A 20717-nucleotide genomic window follows, 5' to 3' on the forward strand; every position below is an offset into this window, starting at 1 on the left:
CGCGAAGGGCGCACAGCGTACATTCCGACACATGTCCCAAACGGCAAACAATCGTACTACCTGAAGCATACTCGACTCACGCACGCAGTATCCACAAGCGAGTTATGCAGCGTACATGCTGTATCCATTCGCCAAGTAGTAAAATTGATAACAAGCACAAAGCTACAAGGGAATCAATACATTAATACCATTTGAGGCGTCAAATAGAATTGGGCCGTTTCATATATTGGACACAATATTGGCGGCGAGGAGTTACGGAGTCGCCCTCTATCGGAAGCGCCTCGCTGCCGTAGTATGAGGGATCACGTGGCGCGCTCCTCATAGGTTTTGCTGTCAGCGCTCACTGAAAACACCACGCGCGAGCTCTCCCGGACATTTCTGTAAGTACTTTCGAAACGAGAGAAGTTTCTTACTGTCTAAATAATAATCTTGGGCAAGCTGAAAGCACACAATCGTTTACAGCCGCTATCTCTTTACCGAATACGTACAGTGAACGCCTCTGCGCGCGGTCGCCGCGATAGAGTCTCCCGAACCTGCTTCTTGCGTGAAAGGTAGGTAAACGCTGAGAGCAAACTATGTGAAATATGTTCTTATAGTGTTTGTATAACTGAATGGAGCGTAATAGAACGAAGCCTCAATGCAGCGATCGCGCAGATTCGCAGCGACCGACTGCGCGTCTGCATGCTTGTCCGCGCACTGTTTCGCTTTCTCCGCGCGCGCGTTTTCACACCGTGCCATGAGCTTTAGGCCGCAGAATATGAGCATTTGACAGTATACAGGCAACCATTGTTGCGTGGGCGCTATCAGAGCTGTTCAAAAATAATTTCATTGTAGAGACTTCGACGCCTACGGGGACTGTGATGTGCCGTCGCGACGATGCAATCTTTTTTTCTTCTAAATTCTTTGACTTTTCAATACTATTTCTCGAGTTGCGTCGCACTGTATGTTTATCGGCGTTCTCAGCGTGCAATTTCCCGCTGCTTTTTTTTTTGTAATCCAGTGCATTAATTCATAACACAAACATGACCATATGCCATGCTTTCTTTAAATGTGCTTCTTACCGCTGCCTTTCCACTCCACTGAACTTGGCAGTATCTATAGTATCGACAAGTTCATAGACCAAACCGTCATGACATTAGACGGGCAGCGGACTCAGGCGAGCGCCTCAGTGCGCGTTTTCAGAACATCGCAGACCGGGCGCCGTAGCAGAAATCTTCCTCGCGTCTGTGCTTGCTGCATACCCGAGTTGTAGCCGATGACTGCCGGTTTTATGTTTCGCGAGCCAAGCTTCACACAGCTTCTTGTCCTGCGGCTACACGTGAATAAGGCCGACACCGGCCTCTGTTACGTGCGTCCGGCCCTGCGGCACCGAGCAGTAGCCTACCATGTTGCGCGCCTTCAAAGGCAGCCACTACCTATTGTAGTGCTTTCAAGCGTTGTAAAGGAGACACTCTAAGCGGGAAAATTTCGCCACTAAATGAAAACCGCAACGTACGAGGGAATTTAAACTCGTTTTCAGCTCGCTTCGGCGCGCCCGAAGCAGCCGACGCGGCCGCTATGTCCACGTGATCCCTCCTAGCACGTCACGCCGACGGTGGCGCCAGCTTTTACAGTGGTGGAGCTCGAGGCCAATATGGACACACGTGGTACCCCGTAAGACCATGAAATACCGCTCACGTGGGTAAAGGGGGCGAAAACACAATCGAGAACCTGAAGCGTAAACGATAAAAGCACGGTATATATGGTGCACGCAAAATTCTGTCAGTGCGCTGTAGCGTGAGGGAAGAAAATAGGGCGAGCACTTGACCTCACCTTTTGGGATACCGTACTATAGTACTGAATCATTAAAAAAAAGCCTGTTTGAACCAGTTATCTTGTCTGCAACACTCTTGCTAAACGGGAGACTAAAATACCACGATGACGGCTCTATTGCGGAGATTGGCAAGGTGCGCACAGACAGCAATTTTGCCATCTTTCTTCGCATTCTGCAAAATGCTTTCTTGTTAGGATCACGCATAGCGGCCGATCCCGACGCTAGGGACACACAGGCACGATTTCTTCTCTCTAACTTTCGTCCTTATACTGTCCTTAACGCCTGAATTACAGCGTCAATGAAAAGGCGCCTCAAATAACATGACAATGAACTTGAAGAGCTGATTAATGCCCTCCACTCGGCGCCCTCCAATTGAAAACACTACTGATTTCCAAATTAAAACTACACAAACAGATCGCACAACCAAAACCATTCACAGAATGTCGTTTTCTTGACAGCAAAACACTGCAACACTTACATGACAAAAGGCAGCGGCAGCACATTCAGAAGAGTCGCAAACAGACTATAGTGCCGTGCGAGTGCGATAACGCAACTATGCCAGACTTCACGAATAACGTGGCCGCCTTGGTCAGATAACAATTGAAAAAACTACTGATTTCCGAATTAAAACCACACAAACAATTTCGCACAACCCAAACTAATCACAGAATATCGTTTTCGTGACAGCAAAACACTGCAACACTTACATATAGCAAAGGGCAGCGGCAGCACATTCAGAACAGCCGCAAACACACCACAGCGCAATGCGAGTGCGGTGACGCGACGACGCCATGAAGACGCGACTATGCCCGGCTGGCCCGGCTGCCCGGCATCACGAATCACGTGGCCACCTCGGTCACATGATAACTAAAGAGATAGAGCGAGTCATATGAAGTCGTTTTCAAAACGTATTCACCCCTCGTTTTTAAGCTGCCTGGCTTGCAACGTTATCCAAACGTATTCACCCCTCGTTTTTAAGCTATCTTGTTTGGAACGTCTTTGATGCGTCGATTTTGGTCAAAAATCCGTTTCAGACGTTGAATCCCTTAATACGACGTTTTCAAGACTTTGTGTGCTACCTGGGGTATCGCGTCTTGCTATGACGTTAGCGTGCAAACTGTAGTGATGTAGCAAGTGAGAGCAGTGAAGTTACATTTCTCTGCTTAAAAATGAATATAGAGAACCTCCAATGTGAAGCCAAATTAACGATAGCTAACTAGCTCAGCTTACTGCGTGTTAGCAGTAGCATGACGTTCCGATTCGTGCAGTATCATTTGGTCAAAACGTTTGTACGGTCGTGCGGTCGATGCACTTTTGGAGGAGCACTGGTTTTGCTTCCACCGCTTGCCCTGTACTGCCTTTCTCTTCGTGTAATAGGATTCATTCAATTTCTTTAGTTTAAGTATTGGCTTGTTGTTGTACTGTTTGCTGTAGTAAGCATCACCCCCTGTACCTCGTAAGGCAACACAGCTGCTAACGCTAGAGCTCCGTGGAAGTCAAGTTGGGACAGCTGCTGGGAGCTCGAATTTTCGGATGTGAACGTTCTTGACCCAACATTCACTGCCACGCGAATTTGATTCACAATCAGGGCGAAAGTATTTCGATGGGAACAGAATGCAAAGCACGTGCACTAAAGAACCTCAAGAAGTGAGAATTTATCCGGAACCCTCCGCCTTGGTATAACCCACAGCCCCTGTATTGCTGCGTGGCGTGAAATCTTATCAACCAGGCGATACCGGCGTGAGTACACCCATATTTCCTTAAATCATTTCATTTTCCTTGGCATGGCGTCATTTTAGATATTTGCGACAGCGAGGTACAGTTATGTCGCAAATCTAGCTGGAAAATTTATGTAACAGCCACCGGTGCAAGGCAGCAGCTTCAGGCAGGTTCGACAGGAAGCATGTACGTATTTCTCCACTTATTTATTGCTCATTGTTGACTCTAATGATCAGCTGTATACCTCTCATGACGTCAGTATTATGTGTCGGTAACAATAACTGCCACTGTATTGTCACAAAGAAGACGCCCGATGCAGAAATGCATTTACAACTATTTACGTGGGGAAAATGTAGTGGTAATCGCGCAGGCTGGTACAAAAGTCACAGCTCCAGGAGACAGTCTGCCACTTCCTCTTCGTCTTCCTCTTGCGCGCGCGCACGGTCCTGTCCAAATGCACCGTAACAATATGTTTAAATGACCGGGCAGCTCCGTAGCGTGAAAGTCAACGTATATGGGAAAATCACGGAACGTCACTGTTGCTTTCTATGACTTAAGTTTGCTTGCGTAGCGTACGCGACAAATTAGTGATTGTTGGAGCGAATGTTAACGTTGAAGAGATCGCATAGACGACGCTGGCATATAAAAATTAAATTATATCCTTGGGTTTTATGTGCTAAAACCAGGGTCTGATTTTATGAGGCTCCGGAATAAGTTTGACCAGCGGGTGTTCTTTTACGAAGCGCCTTATTTTTCTTGACTTCTTTCAGTGAGGGTTTTGAGACGCATCCACTTGTATTTCAAACACAGAATTCTCTGCAGCGGCTGCTGAGGAGAATCCCGTACGAACGGAATTCTCCGTACCATATAAACGGTGTATAACACTACGTTTCTTACTCCGTTCAAAACTTTTCTGCTGTTGGCTTTGAAAGAGTAAAAGAAAATTCCCAAAGCTCATATTTCCGTCTTTATGGGAGCTACTGCGGACGCTTACAAAAGCTGATGAAATACTGTCAGCCCAAGAACTCTGCACGGATGGTTAACCAGCGAAGCTGAAACGTGCGGCCCCGATATTTATCATTCGGTAAATTCCGACGGTTCATTAAAGGCTTTCTCAATTATTGGTTACATCTCTCTCGTTTCTCAATCAATTAATCATCAATCATGTAGTCAATTGACTAATTAATTAATTGGGTAATTAATTACACCGACGAACGCGGGAGCAGAGGCACGAGCGCGTTTGCGCGCTGGCGCCGAGGGGCGCCAACGACTCAGCTGTGGAAGAAGACGACAACGCTCGAGCCAATGCGGATGATGACAGTTTTTTTCTACACGTGGACACGATAGTGCGGCAAGTAGCCCTTAACAGCTTCGCTGTAAGAAAGCGCCTTCTCCTCGGTTTTCATAGAGTTAATGATAAAAGAAATATGCACTTACCTTGAGCTGCAGACATTGAGTCGTAACCTGATGAAAGAAAGGTAGAATCACTCTGATATGGGGTTGGCCTGAGAGGCAACTTTGAACACGTATTCCTTTGAGCCCCGAAATAACATTATCGATTGATGTGTCGAATTTAAATTTTACTGCAAGAAGAAGGCTGCATGGAAAGCATCTCAAGCTTGTAGGTAGAAGCTTTGTGCTCTTTTTATTAGGTCATCATAGTTACAGAGTAATTAGGTGCATATTTATTGTGTACTCAGTCACGCTGTGTGTCTTAACAAAAACTTAAATTTCCAGGTCCATGCGTCTGCACAAGGTAATTATTATGTGCATGCATAACAAAAGAGGAAAAAATTAATCTTTCACCATTAATGACACAATGAGCCGTGTGGAATGTCCCGTCAAACATGATGGCAGTGCCTTCAAAGTTGTTTTGTGCAGCGATACGCTGCACTCTGAAGTAAAATCGAGCCAAATAAAGTAAATGGGGAGCAGAATGTTCAGTTTATCCGAACTTCAATGTCCGCAATGTTTTCCTTGCCAAAGGGGCATTAACCGGCCTAGTATAGCGTAAAATTACAACAATACATTTCTATGCCTTTTCTGCCATTAACTCTCCACAATTGACCAAAAGTTTTCATGCCACGCTCATTGAAACTGTCTGTCACGCGACGTCACAATCACTGCGAAAGATCTGATATGGCGTGAAAACACTGATTATGCATGATTAGGCCGAACAGAAGAAAAAACGAATAATTTTCCATTCTACGCCTTCTTCACACTTAGCCTTCCGCTATTGATAAAAAAATTTCTGGTCACGCCGAGTTCGCCTGTCTATCACGCGACGTCCCGAAACCACTAAAACTCACGACCGCAAAGTGGCTATAGATGCATTACCACGCCGAACAAAACTAAAATATTTTTGAAATAGCCGGACATTGCTTCCTTCCGGAAGGTATATAATATGGCTGCCCTGGCACTGGCTACTCGGACATGCCGGAGAGCATGGATTTATTTGCGTATAATAAAAGACCTTGCGAGCGTTATCGAGCCCTTTCGACACTATACAACAATGCTCTGCCAACTCTACTTTGCTAACAATCCGTTTTAGCGTCATTTTTATTCTTCCGTTGCACGCCGCCGCGATTTTCAAACAGCCACCGCAAGCTAAGCCAGGGGAAGCGGACCAATCGGAGACGCCGACACTACTCTCCTTCCCCGGTTATCTGTTTTCACTGCGCTAGCTCGGCCCCACCGAAACCCTATGTACTCTGGCGCGCTTACCGCCTCTTGTCAGCCAATTGGAGTAGAAAGACCTGCCATAGTAGACAATGCTATTTGCTTTCACAGCAAACAAAAGTGACCTCTATAAACTAGCAGAGCGTTTGATCGGGCTGTTCAGACAACACTGTTCAAACAACACTGCTTGAGTCGGAGTTTATGTAAACTTGACATCAAAAGATTGGGAATAAATCAGAAATAAATAGGTTTGTGTTATAGAGCCTTAAATCAGCAAAAAAAAACAAGAACAAATGTGCGTATGCTCCATCTAGGGGGTATGAAAATAATTATCGCGGCTCGTTGCGAGTTAAATAAGCCTCCAAACAGTTTCTAAGAGAGTACGCGTGTGCTACGCCAGTAAATTAATTGTAAGCCGGCGCTCCGCGTCCCTCGTCTCTGCGGTCATCCCTTGTCTACAATGCGCTGTGATTTACTTACATTTGCGATAACATCAACTAGCTGGAATTTTAGTCTTATTATTGTATGACAAAACGCACCGCCGCTATACTGGCGATACGTAGGCATGCAACGTTACTGAAACCGCTGCTAGGAAGCAGGGGCCGAATTCACAAAGCTTTTCGTTCATAACTGCTGTTTTTCATTGACCAATCGCCTTCCCTAATGATACGTCCTGCATCTATACTCGCTCGCACGAACGCTTTTAGCGTACGAATGTTTTGTCAATACGGGTACAGTTGTCTGACAGACGTTCTAAACGGTGAACAGGCTTTCGTAAATGTTTCACGTAGTTCGTGACATGACTGAACTGACGAAATAGATCCTAAAACTAGGAAGCATCGACAGTACCGTTTCTATAACAAATTATCTATTAGGGGCCAAACAGCATACTTACGCGCCTGTATGACATCTGCAGAAGAGAAAAGCAATTTCACGCTGTTTTAATGGAGAAAACAAAATTATGGACCGTGAGAACGTTCACCTTTACAAGACTCAAATGACAACCAGAAACATCCTCCGAGTACCATCAAGCGATTATCAAATATAAGTACTGTAATAACCGTTAAGTAGACCTCAGGCGGCTTCAGATTTTGCAGCATGTAGATGCAGTGCCTGTAAACATGATCTACGCTGAATGCGACGCCCCTGACGTCAATACGCAAGGGGACAGGTAAGCTGGCCTCCGCAACAGTAGCAGCAAGATGAAGTCGTCAAGACAACATGTTTTAGGAATTGACGTGAACAGACTTCGGTGCTGCCTCGAGCAGAAAAGAGCCTTTGATGACTGCAGAATGCGTAGCCCTATTGAATGTCGAGGAAAGGCTGATATACGCCTGTCTTGGTCTCTTTCGAAGTAGTCAATGTAATAACTTAATCATTGTTTCACAACATTTTTTATTTGTTATTGAGCCCGCTATAAAGGAGTGGCACGTGTGTAAATGTTCTTGGTTCATTTAGTACTTAAAAGGGAGCTTTAGCTCGGGCACAACTCTGATGCCGCCTATTCAAATACATGTAAAACGCAGAAACGCTTTTCTGAGATAATCGCTGGCCGATCTTGATGAAATTTGTTGAATTTGAGAGATAATGTTAACTTCTAGTGACTTTTGGAAGTGAAGTTTTCGTTTAGAGCCCGAATGCTTTAAAAGGAAGTTTCAAAAAATGGAAGCACGAAGTTTAGAAATTCGTAGCTCTGCACTAAGAACAGATATCGCACTTCTGTAAACTGCATCCATTAGAGCATCCAAAACGGACAAATTTAATTTATCAGTTTACATGTTACGTTAAATTGTTATATTGTTTGCAAGAGTCTCGTACATGTCCTACTCACATATTAGTTGTCTACTTGAGAGCCATATATAATACATCAATTTTGTACGCTTTAGAAATACTGTTAGACATAATTACAGAATGGTGACATCTTTTTCTTTGATGAGTTAGAGAGCTGTAAGCTTCATAGTTTCGTTTTCTGAAAAGTTTCAATTTCCAACAACGTTTATAATATAAGTGACAGCCTACATGAAAACTGCGCTGCCAACAGTCAGTGCATTTTAACTTTATCTTTTAAATGCAACAAACCTCATCAAATTTGGTGCAGTAGTTGGTGAGAAAAACTATTTCTCATTTCCATGTATTTAATTAGGAGCCTTCTAGATAAAGCTTCCTCTTAAGGTAAAAAAATATTTTGATACTGTACGCACAGTTTCTTTACAATTTTAGGGCCGTGAACCAATTGCTGTGCACAAGTGCAAATATTGTTTTGCATTTGTGCTTAACACAACTCTGTCCTACTTGACAAATAACAGCGCTTTTAGATTTGATTGAACGGGAAGCATTATAATTTAAACAATAATAGCAATCAATCAAATTTGTCCCATTATATTTCTTCATGAAAAAAAAATTCGCGCAGCAGCCTAACAAACGCTATACATGGGCAGAGGTCAGCATAACTGTTGTCAGACGTCGGAACTCAAAAGGAGGTGAAGTTTTTTAGAGTACGCCGATACTTACACTTTTGGTACTTTACTGGTACCTTTTGTGTTGTTTCTTACTGTCAGGTAGCTATGCTTTCAAGTGGCGGGTGACGATATTTAAGAAACTAGACGGCTCATTTAGGTGGACCTCAGCTGGTGAAGCAAAGAAATGGATCGGCGGAACAGCATTGCTTATGAGCGCAGAAGGCGGTCGTCTAGCTGAAAGACGCTGCCTACACCGGGCTTTTTTGTTATATAGCTTCGCGTCATGTTTGTACACGCAGCAGTAGCGCAGTAGCTATGGCAGTGCGCTGCTGAGCTCGAGGTAGTGGGCTCGACCATGGCTGCAGCCGTGGCATCCCGATGGGGTTTAATAGAAAAGCGCTCGCGTACCGTATACATATTGCGTGCGCGTTAAAAAAAAAAAAACCAGGTGGTCAACGTTATTCCGAAGTTCTCCACTACGCGGTGTGACTCATAATCAGTCAGTAGTTTTGGCACCTTGAAAACTCCAGAATTTGATTAAATCATGTTCGTCGATTGCTGACTACGTAGCCGTGAACGCTTTTGTTCCAGGAGCTACCACAACTGCAGCGGCCAGGATAAGATAAGGTACGAATGCCTTGTCATTTTAGAAGCGCAAGCAACAAGAATCGCGAAGAGTGTGTTACCTCGAGCGCGTCTTTCCAACAATTCCTGGATAACGACCGAACTGCGCGTTGCGAACCCTGATACCACGAGGGAAGGAGGAGAGACCATTGAAAACCATTCTGTGAAAAAAAAAAAAGAAGGAAAAAGAAAATAGACTTGTATCACGTGGGCGCTTTTCAACGGCCATTTAGTCAGCGGCCTTTGAAATTTTAAAGCAGTATGGAAGCCGAAGAAGTCCTGTCGATACCACATGGACAACCCCGATGGCCGTTGGAAATTTTAAATAACCTGATAAGAAGCGGTTGTGGCGCCATCGTCGAAAGCGATTCACGCCCGATAGTAAGCAGCTCCGAATGTGACTATAAATCTCTAAACATGTATTTCCATTGCTTTAGGCTTGCTAAGTGGCACATTGAAACAATGTTGTGAGGTTACGGGAAGGAAGAAGTGTGCATCTATTTACAGATGACTTTTAATGGCTGAGCCAACAAGCGTACAGTAGCGATAATACTAAATTCTTCTTCGTCTTCTCCAAGACCACCATCAGCGTCCTCTTCTTCCACATTACCGACTGTGACATCACCCCGTCAGAAAAAGCACCTTATTGGTGTGGCTCATCGGTCTAAGAAAGGTAAGGTTTGAGACGGCTGACGTGGATGATGTCAGAGAGAGGTGAAGGCACCGTGGCATTCAGCGGAGACACTTCATATGTGACAGGGGTCACCTGACGAAGGATGCGGTAAGGGCCATAGTATCGCGAGAGGAATTTCTCCGAAAGACCAACATGCCGAGTTGGATACCAAACTAGCACAAGAGCACCTGGTTCGTAGTGCACGTCATGATGGTGCTAGTCGTAACGGCACTTCTGGCGTGTCTGTGAAACAGAAAGACGAATGCGGGCAATCTGGCGTGCTTGGGTCACTGTGGCTATGACATCCCGAGTGCACTCTGTCGGCGACTCGAGTGTGGTCGAAAGGAGAGTCTCGAAAGGCACAGTCGGCTCACGGCCGAAGAGGAGATAGAAGGGTGAATAGCCAGCTGTATCGTGGCGCGAGGAATTGTAGGCGAACGTGACAAATGGTAGAGCAATGTCCCAGTCGCGATTATCGGAGGGAACATACATTGCAAACTTGTCAGTTAATGTGCGGTTCAGGCGTTCGGTAAGACCATTAGTTTGAGGATGGTAAGCGGTAGTAAGTTTTTGTTTAGTAGCACATGATCGAAGCAGGTCGTCTATGACTTTGGCAAGAAAGTATCTGCCGCGATCGGTGAGAAGTTGACGAGGTGCACCGTGGGGCAAGATAACGTCGTGAAGCAAGAAATCAGCGACGTCTGTAGCGCAGTTGGTCGGTAGGGCCCTAGTAATGGCATAGCGAGTTGTATAGTCCGTAGCGACGGCAATCCACCTATTTCCGTCATTTGATATAGGGAATGGTGCGAGAAGTTACGTGATCGTAGCATTCAGGCATTTTCACGAACCGTTATCTATTTCTTTTGAGCGCTCTCGCGTAGCTGGGACAGCCGTCTGCAGTATTTTTTATGGCATGGGGCCGATGCTTGTTGGTGATACAAGAAAATAATTTTTTTGGAAAGCGTATAGTTTCATGCCATTATTTATCTTTAATCGTTTTCGCGGCACGATGACTGCATACAGGCTCTTCACGACAGTGGCTGCAACCTTCGTTCGATAGTGTTCGAGAATTCAGTAATGTTCCGCAAAACTGCATCAACTCAATGGACTAGCGATTCGATGGCCATGGATGTTGGCCTTGTAGCAGTGCCTTAATCATCTTGAGTGGACATAATGTCGGTTCAGAGTCACCCGAAATGTCTGTGTGCCCCCACACCGCTATTAGACACCCTTGGTGTGAACTACTAAGTTATTTATTGCGCAATATATCCAACGGCATGAATCAACGACTATACGATAACAATGACAATGACGAAAGCGTGATGACGAAGACACTAGTGACGGCACGAAAAAATCAGTTCGTTGAATGACGTTTAAGATGACGAAAGACGAAGCTGTGTTTGTGAGAGAAACACCGAAACTGACTGCTGCTTTGAAACACGTGTTTTGACCATGTTTCAGAGTGCAGACAAAAATATTCGAGTGATGACTCGACGTCCATTAGGCTGCAACTTATGAGTCTTGAACTACAGACCGTTTCGTGCAATGGCTCGTAACTTCGGTGATTACGTCGCATCTTTTAAGCATTTGCATATTGCAACTCTTCGACTTATTCTATGCCAAATTTATGTCACCATGTCTCCCTTAGCTGATCAAACTGAAACATTTAGGTCGTGCCCTAAGCATCACGCTATAGAACTTGAGGCTAAGGATGGTCAAGCTCGATTTCTTAAGATATTACTTGCTAGCAGAGCGTAAGGTGACCGCGAAACAAGTCTTCCGCGTCTTCTATCGAAACACAACGGCTGTGCGCCTATTCCTGCCGCAGCTCGTCTCGAAGCGCTTCTCTCATATCGGGTTGCCCTGACCGGGCTTGATTTCGAAGTACAGCGACAGTAAGAAACAACACAGAAGTACACACTTTTGCGTACAGCGCCCAAGTTCAGTGCTACAAGTCAAAGACGTAATCATGCCGCATACTGCAGCATTCATGGTGAACATAATCGAGTATCGTTCGTCCTCACAGCGCGCGCGCAGATGCAGCCTGGTTTTGAGCTTACCATGCGCTTTGACAACGAAGTAGACGGCTGCGCCGAAGAGAACGAGGAGAACCACGGTGGCAGCAGCAAACGCGAGGGGCCTAAGCATTATCTGCACTTGGTAGGCCCTGCACACGAAGTGGACAGCCACCGTTACACTTAACGCGATCGAGGAGAAGATAAATTTTTCGCATATTCTGGCCGTTTGTATCCCACCGTACTTCATACCATCATTTTGCTTGTGAAAAAATATAAGGTTGCGCGCGTGGTGCCAGTATTTTACAGTGCTGCTGTGTGCCACACAATCGGCGCTCGCTATAAGCGTCGCACATATATACGGTTCAATATTGGAATCTGAACCTGGCACCGTTTAACGTTAGAACGTTATCTACTGAGGCGACTCTAGCAGTGTTATTGGAGGAATTAGAGGGTAGCAAATGGGATATAATAGGGCTCAGTGAGGTTAGGAGGACAAAAGAAGCATATACAGTGCTAAAAAGCGGGCACGTACTGTGCTACCGGGGCTTAGCGGAGAGACGAGAACTAGGAGTCGGATTCCTGATTAGTAAGGAAATAGCTGGTAACATACAGGAATTCTATAGCATTAACGAGAGGGTGGCAGGTCTTGTTGTGAAACTTAATAAGAGGTACAAATTGAAGGTGGTACAAGTCTATGCCCCTACATGCAGTCATGATGACCAGGAAGTAGAAAGCTTTTATGACGACATGGAATCGGCGATGGGCAAAGTCAAAACAAAATACACTATACTGATGGGCGACTTCAATGCCAGGGTAGGCAAGAAGCAGGCTGGAGACAAGTCAGTGGGGGAATATGGCATAGTCTCTAGGAATAGCAGAGGAGAGTTATTAGTAGAGTTTGCAGAACAGAATAATATGTGGATAATGAATACCTTTTTCCGCAAGCGGGTTAGCCGAAAGTGGACGTGGAGGAGAACGAATGGTGAGGCTAGAAATGAAATCGACTTCATACTCTGCGCGAACCCTGGCATCATACAAGATGCAGACGTGCTCGGCAAGGTACGCTGCAGTGACCATAGGATGGTAAGAACTCGAATTAGGCTAGACTTGAGGAAGGAACGGAAGAAACTGGTGCACAAGAAGCCAATCAATGAGTTAGCGGTAAGAGGGAAACTAGAGGAATTCCGGATCAAGCTACAGAACAGGTATTCGGCTTTAACTCAGGAAGAGGACCTTAGTGTTGAAGCAATGAACGACAATCTCATGGGCATCATTAAGGAGTGCGCAATAGAAGTCGGCGGTAACGTCGTTAGACAGGAAACCAGTAAGCTATCGCAGGAGACGAAAGATCTGATCAAGAAACGCCAATGTATGAAAGCCTCTAACCCTACAGCTAGAATAGAACTGGCAGAACTTTCTGAGTTAATCAACAAGCGTAAGACAGCGGACATCAGGAACTATAATATGGATAGAATTGAACAGGCTCTCAGGAACGGAGGAAACCTAAAAACAGTGAAGAAGAAACTAGGAATAGGCAAGAATCAGATGTGTGCGTTAAGAGACAAAGCCGGCAATATCGTTACTAATATGGATGAGATAGTTCAAGTGGCTGAGGAGTTCTATAGAGAGTTTTACAGTACCAGTGGCACCCACGACGATAGTGGAAGAGAAAATAGCCTAGAGGAATTCGAAATCCCACAGGTAAGGCCAGAAGAAGTAAAAAAAGCCTTAGGAGCTATGCAAAGGGGGAAGGCAGCTGGGGAGGATCAGGTAACAGCAGATTTGTTGAAGAATGGTGGTCAGATTGTTCTAGAGAAACTGGCCACCCTGTATACGCAATGCCTCATAACCTCGAGCGTACCGTAATCTTGGAAGAACGCTAACATCATCCTAATCCATAAGAAAGGGGACGCCGTAGACTTGAAAAATTATAGACCGATCAGCTTACTGTCCGTTGCCTACAAAGTATTTACTAAGGTAATCGCAAATAGAATCAGGAACACCTTAGACTTCTGTCAACCAAAGGACCAGGCAGGATTCCGTAAAGGCTACTCAACAATAGACCATATTCATACTATCAATCAAGTGATAGGGAAATGTGCAGAATATAACCAACCCTTATATATAGCTTTCATTGATTACGAGAAAGCGTTTGATTCAGTCGAAACCTCAGCAGTCATGGAGGCATTACGGAATCAGGGTGTAGATGAGCCATATGTAAAAATACTGGAAGATATCTATAGCGGCTCCACAGCCACCGTAGTCCTCCACAAAGAAAGCAACAAAATCTCAATAAAGAAAGGCGTCAGACAGGGAGATACGGTCTCTCCAGTGCTATTCACAGCATGTTTACAGGAGGTATTCAGAGACCTGGAGTGGGAAGAATTGGGGATAAAAGTTGATGGAACTTGCGATTAGTTAGCTAGTTAGTTTACTAACTAACTAACTAATCTAGTTAGTTAGTTAACTAACTAGATTAGTTAGTTAGCAACTTGCGATTCGCTGATGATATTGCCTTGCTTAGTAACTCAGGAGACCAATTGCAATGCATGCTCACTGACCTGGAGGGGCAAAGCAGAAGGGTAGGTCTGAAAATTATTCTGCAGAAAACTAAAGTAATGTTTAACAGTCTCGGAAGAGAAGAGCAGTTTACGATAGGTAGCGAGGCACTGGAATTGGTAAGGGAATGCATCTACTTAGGGCAGGTGGTGACCACGGATCCGGATCATGAGACTGAAATCACCAGAAGAATAAGAATGGGCTGGGGTGCGTTTGGCAGGCATTATCAAATCATGAACAGCAGGTTGCCACTATCCCTCAAAAGGAAAGTGTATAACAGCTGTGTGTTACCAGTACTCACATATGGGGCAGAAGCCTGGAGGCTTACGAAAAGGGTTCTGCTGAAATTGAGGACGACGTAACGAGATATGGGTGTAATGGGTGTAATGATGGGTGTAACGTTAAGGGATAAGAAAAGAGCAGATTGGGTGAGGCAACAAACGCGGGTAAATGGCATCTTAGTTGAAATCAAGAAAAAGAAATGGGCATGGGCCGGACATGTAATGAGGACGGAAGATAACCGATGGTCATTAAGGGTTACGGACTGGATTCCAAGGGAAGGGAAGCGTAGCAGGGGGCGGCAGAAAGTTAGGTGGGCGGATGAAATTAAGACGTTTGCAGGGAAAACATGGCCGCAATTAGTACATGACCGGGGTAGTTGGAGAAGTATGGGAGAGGCCTTTGCCCTGCAGTGGGCGTAACTAGGCTGATGATGATGATGATGATGATGATGATGATGATGATGCATCGAAGTCATCAAATAATTGTTTACCATGGAATATGTACGGTACCGCAACGTGCCCCCCTCCCCCAGAAATAACTAATAAATTGCAATTTGTGGATAGGCTCTTTGCCACACAACACGCGTCAGCGAACCCAGAAACCGAAACTGGGGCGCTGTAACGTAAAGCTATTCCAAACTTTTCTATTCCATTACTGCAATCAGCCCTGTGCGATTAGTTGAAATTTGAACCACCCCAACTTCGCCTGTCTGTCACGTGACGTCACGAGAACCGCGATAGGTCCCCGTCAGATATGACGCGTGCACACTGATTATGCATGATTGGATCAAACAAAACAAAAACAGTTATGTCTCATTCGACGCCTTTTCGCCATTAGCCCTCGGCTATTGGTCAAAAGTTTTTGGGCTGCACCCACTTCACTTACCTGTCACGCGACGTCACAAAACACCGAAAACTCCCCGCGTCGAAGACGTGTACGCGGTGAAGATGCATTAATATGCCGAACAAAACTGAGGGTGTTTTTTTTTTCTGAATAGCCGGAGGCTACCCCTTTTTAAAAGGAATAGAATGGCTGCCGCCATTGCTGCCGCCGAATGGCTGCCGCCAATGCTAGGCACTGGCTACTCGCACCTGCCGGAGAGCATGCGTTTATTTGCGTACAATAAAACTTTTTGCGTGGCCGTGTAAAATCTTCAAGCGCATTCGACATGTTTACCACCTCGCCCTGCCAACTCTGCTGAGGATCCGTTTTAGCGGCATTCTTAACCTTCCGTTGCATGCTGCCGCGATTTTCGACCAGCTAATTGAAGGAAAAGCGGACCAATCGCAGACGCCATAACCACCCTCTTGATCCGGTTATCGATTTTCAGGGCACTAGCTCGGCCCCATCGAACTCCTCTCCACTTGAGCGTGTTCCTCGCCTCTTTTTAGCCAATTACATAGGAGAAGCCACTCACTGTAGGCAATGCTATATTCGTTTTTAAAGCAAACAAAAATGGCCTCCTCTAAACGAGGGGAGCGTTTGATTTGTCTGTTCTGACAACCCTGCGGGTCACCACACTATGCTTGCGCCGGCAGTTACGCAAATTTGACGTCTGGAGATTGGAATAAAAACATATTGGAATGGTTTTACATTATAGCGTGCCTGGAAGCTCAATAGAAAGGAGGCTAACAACCACGGCTTTCGTAAATGCCGAATTACGACTGTTGCGCATATGTACACCACTCACCACTCGCGTACACCAGCCAGTGGCCAGAATGCTAGTACTAGCGTTCCGCGTACCTTATATTTCTATAGCAGTGTACTTTCTCCAGCTGAGTGTTCAACGACTGAAATGTCCGCCTTTCATTAAAGGGTTCTCTCTCTCTCTCAGCTAAGGGTTCTCTCAACACACTGTGAACAAAATATGTGCAATAACTTTCAATATTTTTCTTAGGCATGAGACAGGAGTCCTTTGTTTTCCCCCGCAACAATTGTGATGAAGGCGCGATACTAGTACTGGCAGTAGTGGTGAAGAACATGGGTAGTAACTTGAAGAACAACATAAGAATTATTGACTATGTCCACTTATCGAATAAGCGAACCTGTTGCAATTATTGAAGAATCAAAATTGCGCAATTGCATTGCACCTCATACCCGCTAATTGGTAGACATAGTTCAGAACCACAATGAGATGAGGACGCTGATATAATTTTAGCGTATAGATGCTGATAAATAAGGCATAAAGTGGAAATGCTCCATTCCAATAAAGTGAGTCTGTGTCGACAGTAACATAAATTTTTCACGCCTCTTCTCTGCAATTACAAAGTGATACTACGCAATTCATACAGCAGAGCATTTGTTTCAAAGTTTAGCTTATCAAAAGATATCGCAAACCCGTTATCAAAAAACCTTGGTCCCAAAATATACAAGGGCGATGTCGCACGCATTTAATGGGTCACCAAACTTATTCTTTCAGAAGTCTCTATTAATTCATATGCCGCACAAAAAAAAACACAGCTTTGCCCGAAATGCAAGGCACCTATAGCGATAGTAAAGTGTTAGAGAACTACACAATGTAAGGTTCATAGGTTTATATTCTGCATAAATTGCAATAAACATTCACTTACTGATTAAATCGACATGCATAGTGCCACGCGTGCGCAAGCAAAACAAAAACAGATCTCATTCGATGACCACGAACACTGACATCGCTACTTTCTTCTTTTTCTTCTTTTTCATGCGACAGCACTCAAATTCAGCGCTGACTTGATTACTTGCAATTGGAAGTTTCTATATTTACTGCGATAGCAATCATGAAGACACTCGAGTCGCGTTTTTAGGACCGATTTACGCTCGAGCCGCCCATCGCCGCAAGCCGCACCGCACGCGGGCGGTCGCGCGAAAGATTGCACGTATCAATCACTTACGCGCAAATTTCGGTTTACAATGTGTAAGGTATACACTGTGCGCACAGCGTAAACGGTAATTTGTGCACAAGTGCTGGATACGTGCAATTTTTCGCCCGACCGCAAGCGTGCGGTGCGGCTTGCGGCGATGGGCGGCTCGAGCGTAAATCGGCCAGCTGCCGCCTCCACCGTGCCGTCCCGGTGGGGAGACGGCATTCGCGGCCTGCACGCGGACGGTTGGGTCTCCATGAGACAGGCAGTGCGTTTGGGGGCAGCGAAACGATGAAGCGAAATGGGCGCACCGTCAAGGCTCCGCCCACTCGGATAGGTGGCGGAGCCTCGACAGCATACTGCCTTCCACTGCTGGCCTGAGCGTTTCGCGCATGCATACCATAAGCATACTACAGCGTGACTGCTGAGCTGCTGTTCGAGTACTGGTCTTAACGGAAAGGACAGCAAGCGTCAAGCTAACGTCATCTAATATTTCACTGGGTGACGCGGACGGTTTCCCGATGGCCTCATTCGTGCTCCAGCAAAGTGCGACACCTGAAACGCAAACGTGGCGCCGCTCCTAATCACGCCAACGTTTTGGGACGCACGGTATAGTTGGCAGGGTGCTGTTCCTTGTGCCCAGCAGCAGTCGCCTTGCGTGCTGCGTCGTGCCATGACACAGCCGCGTGTGATTAGAACATTGTCCGAGGAGCTCGTGCGCAATTAAACCTTACTTTCGCTGTTAACACCTCAGCTGTGATTTTGTCAGCCTATAAATACTCGGCGGTGAGGAGAAGACGGGACACCCAGAGGCACAACCCACCTTTCCACCAACACCTGGGCGGGCGTATCGAGATGCGAGCCACGCTGCTGTGGGCCCCGTTCGTGGCTCGACTGATCGTTCGACGTTGTAGCGTCATTGCTGCGCAGAGAGAAAGGTAGCACTCGGTATAGGAAATCGATTATGTTCACCAGCTACACGGTAAAGTGACTGACTGCTCATAGGGAGATCAATGCACGTTAATTTTTATAGAAGGTTTGCATGCATTCTAGAGACTTTCACACGGCTCCGTTACGCAGTTGCAGCTTCGCCCAGCTGCGAAGTTCACGAGTGTTCACAGGACACTCAGCCAATGCTGTAGTCTCGCCTAGTTTCTCACGTCTTCCACATTCAAGCGGCCAGGCCACGCACTTCGTAATCACTGGTTGTAGATCGAACGGCGATGCAGACGAAGAATCACTCATAAATAAATGTTTTCTTCTTTTTCTCGATTAATATTCTACTGGAAAAAAAATAAGGTCGCATATATACAACTGAAGAAGGGATGTGTCCAAAGTGTGAAGGCGTCACAATGGTGACTGCGCAACACAGCAGTTTGGACTCACAATACCGTGCATGATGCTTGCTGCGTATTCAGGAGGCAGTGTGTCGAGGAACGAAGTTATCTGGGCTGGCTCGCAAGCCCGCGGACATCTGGGTGGCCCTCATGACTGGCACTGGCTTGACTCGCTACAGTGCTCGTGCGTCTGATCACGTGTTCCAGTCAACTATGGGTTGGCTGCTGTATCTCTTTGTTGCCTCGCAAGACAGCGACGTCATAGAAGGAAGGGACGTATAGAAACTTGATGTCGCTCCTACTGTGCGTGATCTCTTTTATGAAAGTTGCAGCGAGGTCGGTGGAGGAGAAACGAGAGATGGCGTGGCACTGGCTGAGACCAGCTATACGGGGTGTCGACCCACGGCTTCTTTGAAGTGCTAACGTATCTTCTCTGTCAGCCTACTACAGTGCTAAGACCACGGCGGTCTTCTGACATTCTACCCTGCACGAAAGTGCACTCTCTCCCCGTATACCCAGAAATGTACTCCGCTTTGTCATTCTAAAATGACATTCTAAAATGCCATCGAGAACTCGAAAGCTCGTCAAGGTCTTACCCCGAACTTCTCAAAATGGGAGTGTTAATAATCAACAGCGTAAAATTGTTCCAAATATATTTGCTCGGAAACCGATTCATTAGCTCTGGAAGTGATCTATGCTATATACCGAGATTATTTAGCAAATAAATTTACATTAAAATTGTTCAACAACGCGATGTGCGTTGCTTTATGCATAAGTGCACATATGTGTGTTAAATGTGTCTTAGAACCTTCATTTTCTCATAAATACTGTATGACTAACGCACAATGCGCATGCATTTTGTGGTTTTGTATTGTCTGTGTAGACATTGTATAGGCGCATTATCGCACCATCCGAATTGCCTTGTGTCGTTGTTTCAAACACTTGGTATTTCTTTAGCTTAGGAAGCTCAAGGTTCACGTGCACTGTTCTTTCATAAGGCTTGATTTTTCAGGCATTCTCTGAACAACTGCTTTTCAAGTGCGCTATGTGCCATTTGTTCACTTTCCTGCATAGCTGTATACCAGAAGGATATCATGCCGAGTCTCAAATTTAGACGTCAGTATCAGTGCTGTTATTCCCCGGCACCACAGCATACGGTATCGCTTATATGGTTTCCCTTATCTGTTTTCCTTTCTACGAGTTCTGGTGGAATCTTTTCTCAAGTCCGCACGATGCGACAATGTTGGTAAATCGATGCGCAGGGACAATGTGCGTGTACGTGACGTTTTGTCTGACCACGAACCCTCTAGTGGAATCAGCTCTCGGCGGATGCCCTGCATTATAAAAGATGCCAAGATAGCTGTGGAATTTCCTTCATCAGGAGCTTATAGAGAGTCAGTCTTGCCGTTGTGAGCCGTTACGTGTCTCGAATGCGCGGTAAATCGTTCGAAAGCATCGCTCACCTCAAGGCCAGTGAAGCCAACATTGTGATGTGTCTTCTTTCTCGCTTTCTTCTTGCTGCGCAGTCCAGAGAAGATGCTGATGATGATGACATCGTTATGTGAAACGTTCGATTCGGGGTTATAAAAAACACCGAATGCACGCAGGAACTTAGTTGTGAAAACGGGTGCTAAAGAGCGTTAGAAGACAACTCGGTGTGACGTGTAGAGCTTTCATGGGACTTTGGAAAACATAGCCGTGCAACGCTTTCGAG

The 20717-nt window shown here is 45.7% G+C and overlaps 1 protein-coding gene across 6 annotated transcripts in view; it reads right to left on the minus strand.

Annotated features, from left to right (window-relative positions):
- The window catches only part of LOC135907364 (chitinase-3-like protein 1), a 37416-nt gene extending 16900 nt beyond the window's left edge, over positions 1–20516 (minus strand). For 5 of the 6 annotated variants that reach the window (XM_065439088.1, XM_065439076.1, XM_065439069.1 and 2 more), the window contains exons 1-5: positions 20467–20510; positions 18490–18588; positions 12028–12134; positions 7107–7121; positions 4970–4996 (exon numbers count right to left, since the gene is read on the minus strand). In XM_065439088.1, coding sequence (XP_065295160.1) covers positions 4970–4996; positions 7107–7121; positions 12028–12134; positions 18490–18588; positions 20467–20489 — 271 coding nt within the window. In that variant the 5' untranslated portion in view covers positions 20490–20510. Of the gene's footprint in view, positions 1–4969; positions 4997–7106; positions 7122–12027; positions 12135–18489; positions 18589–20466 lie in introns of all 6 variants that reach the window. The other variant, XM_065439084.1, reaches the window with a different exon arrangement.
- Between the last annotated feature and the right edge of the window lie 201 nt (positions 20517–20717).

The sequence above is a fragment of the Dermacentor albipictus genome, chromosome 1, assembly GCF_038994185.2.
Source record: "Dermacentor albipictus isolate Rhodes 1998 colony chromosome 1, USDA_Dalb.pri_finalv2, whole genome shotgun sequence".
Classification (NCBI taxonomy): Eukaryota; Metazoa; Arthropoda; class Arachnida; order Ixodida; family Ixodidae; genus Dermacentor; species Dermacentor albipictus.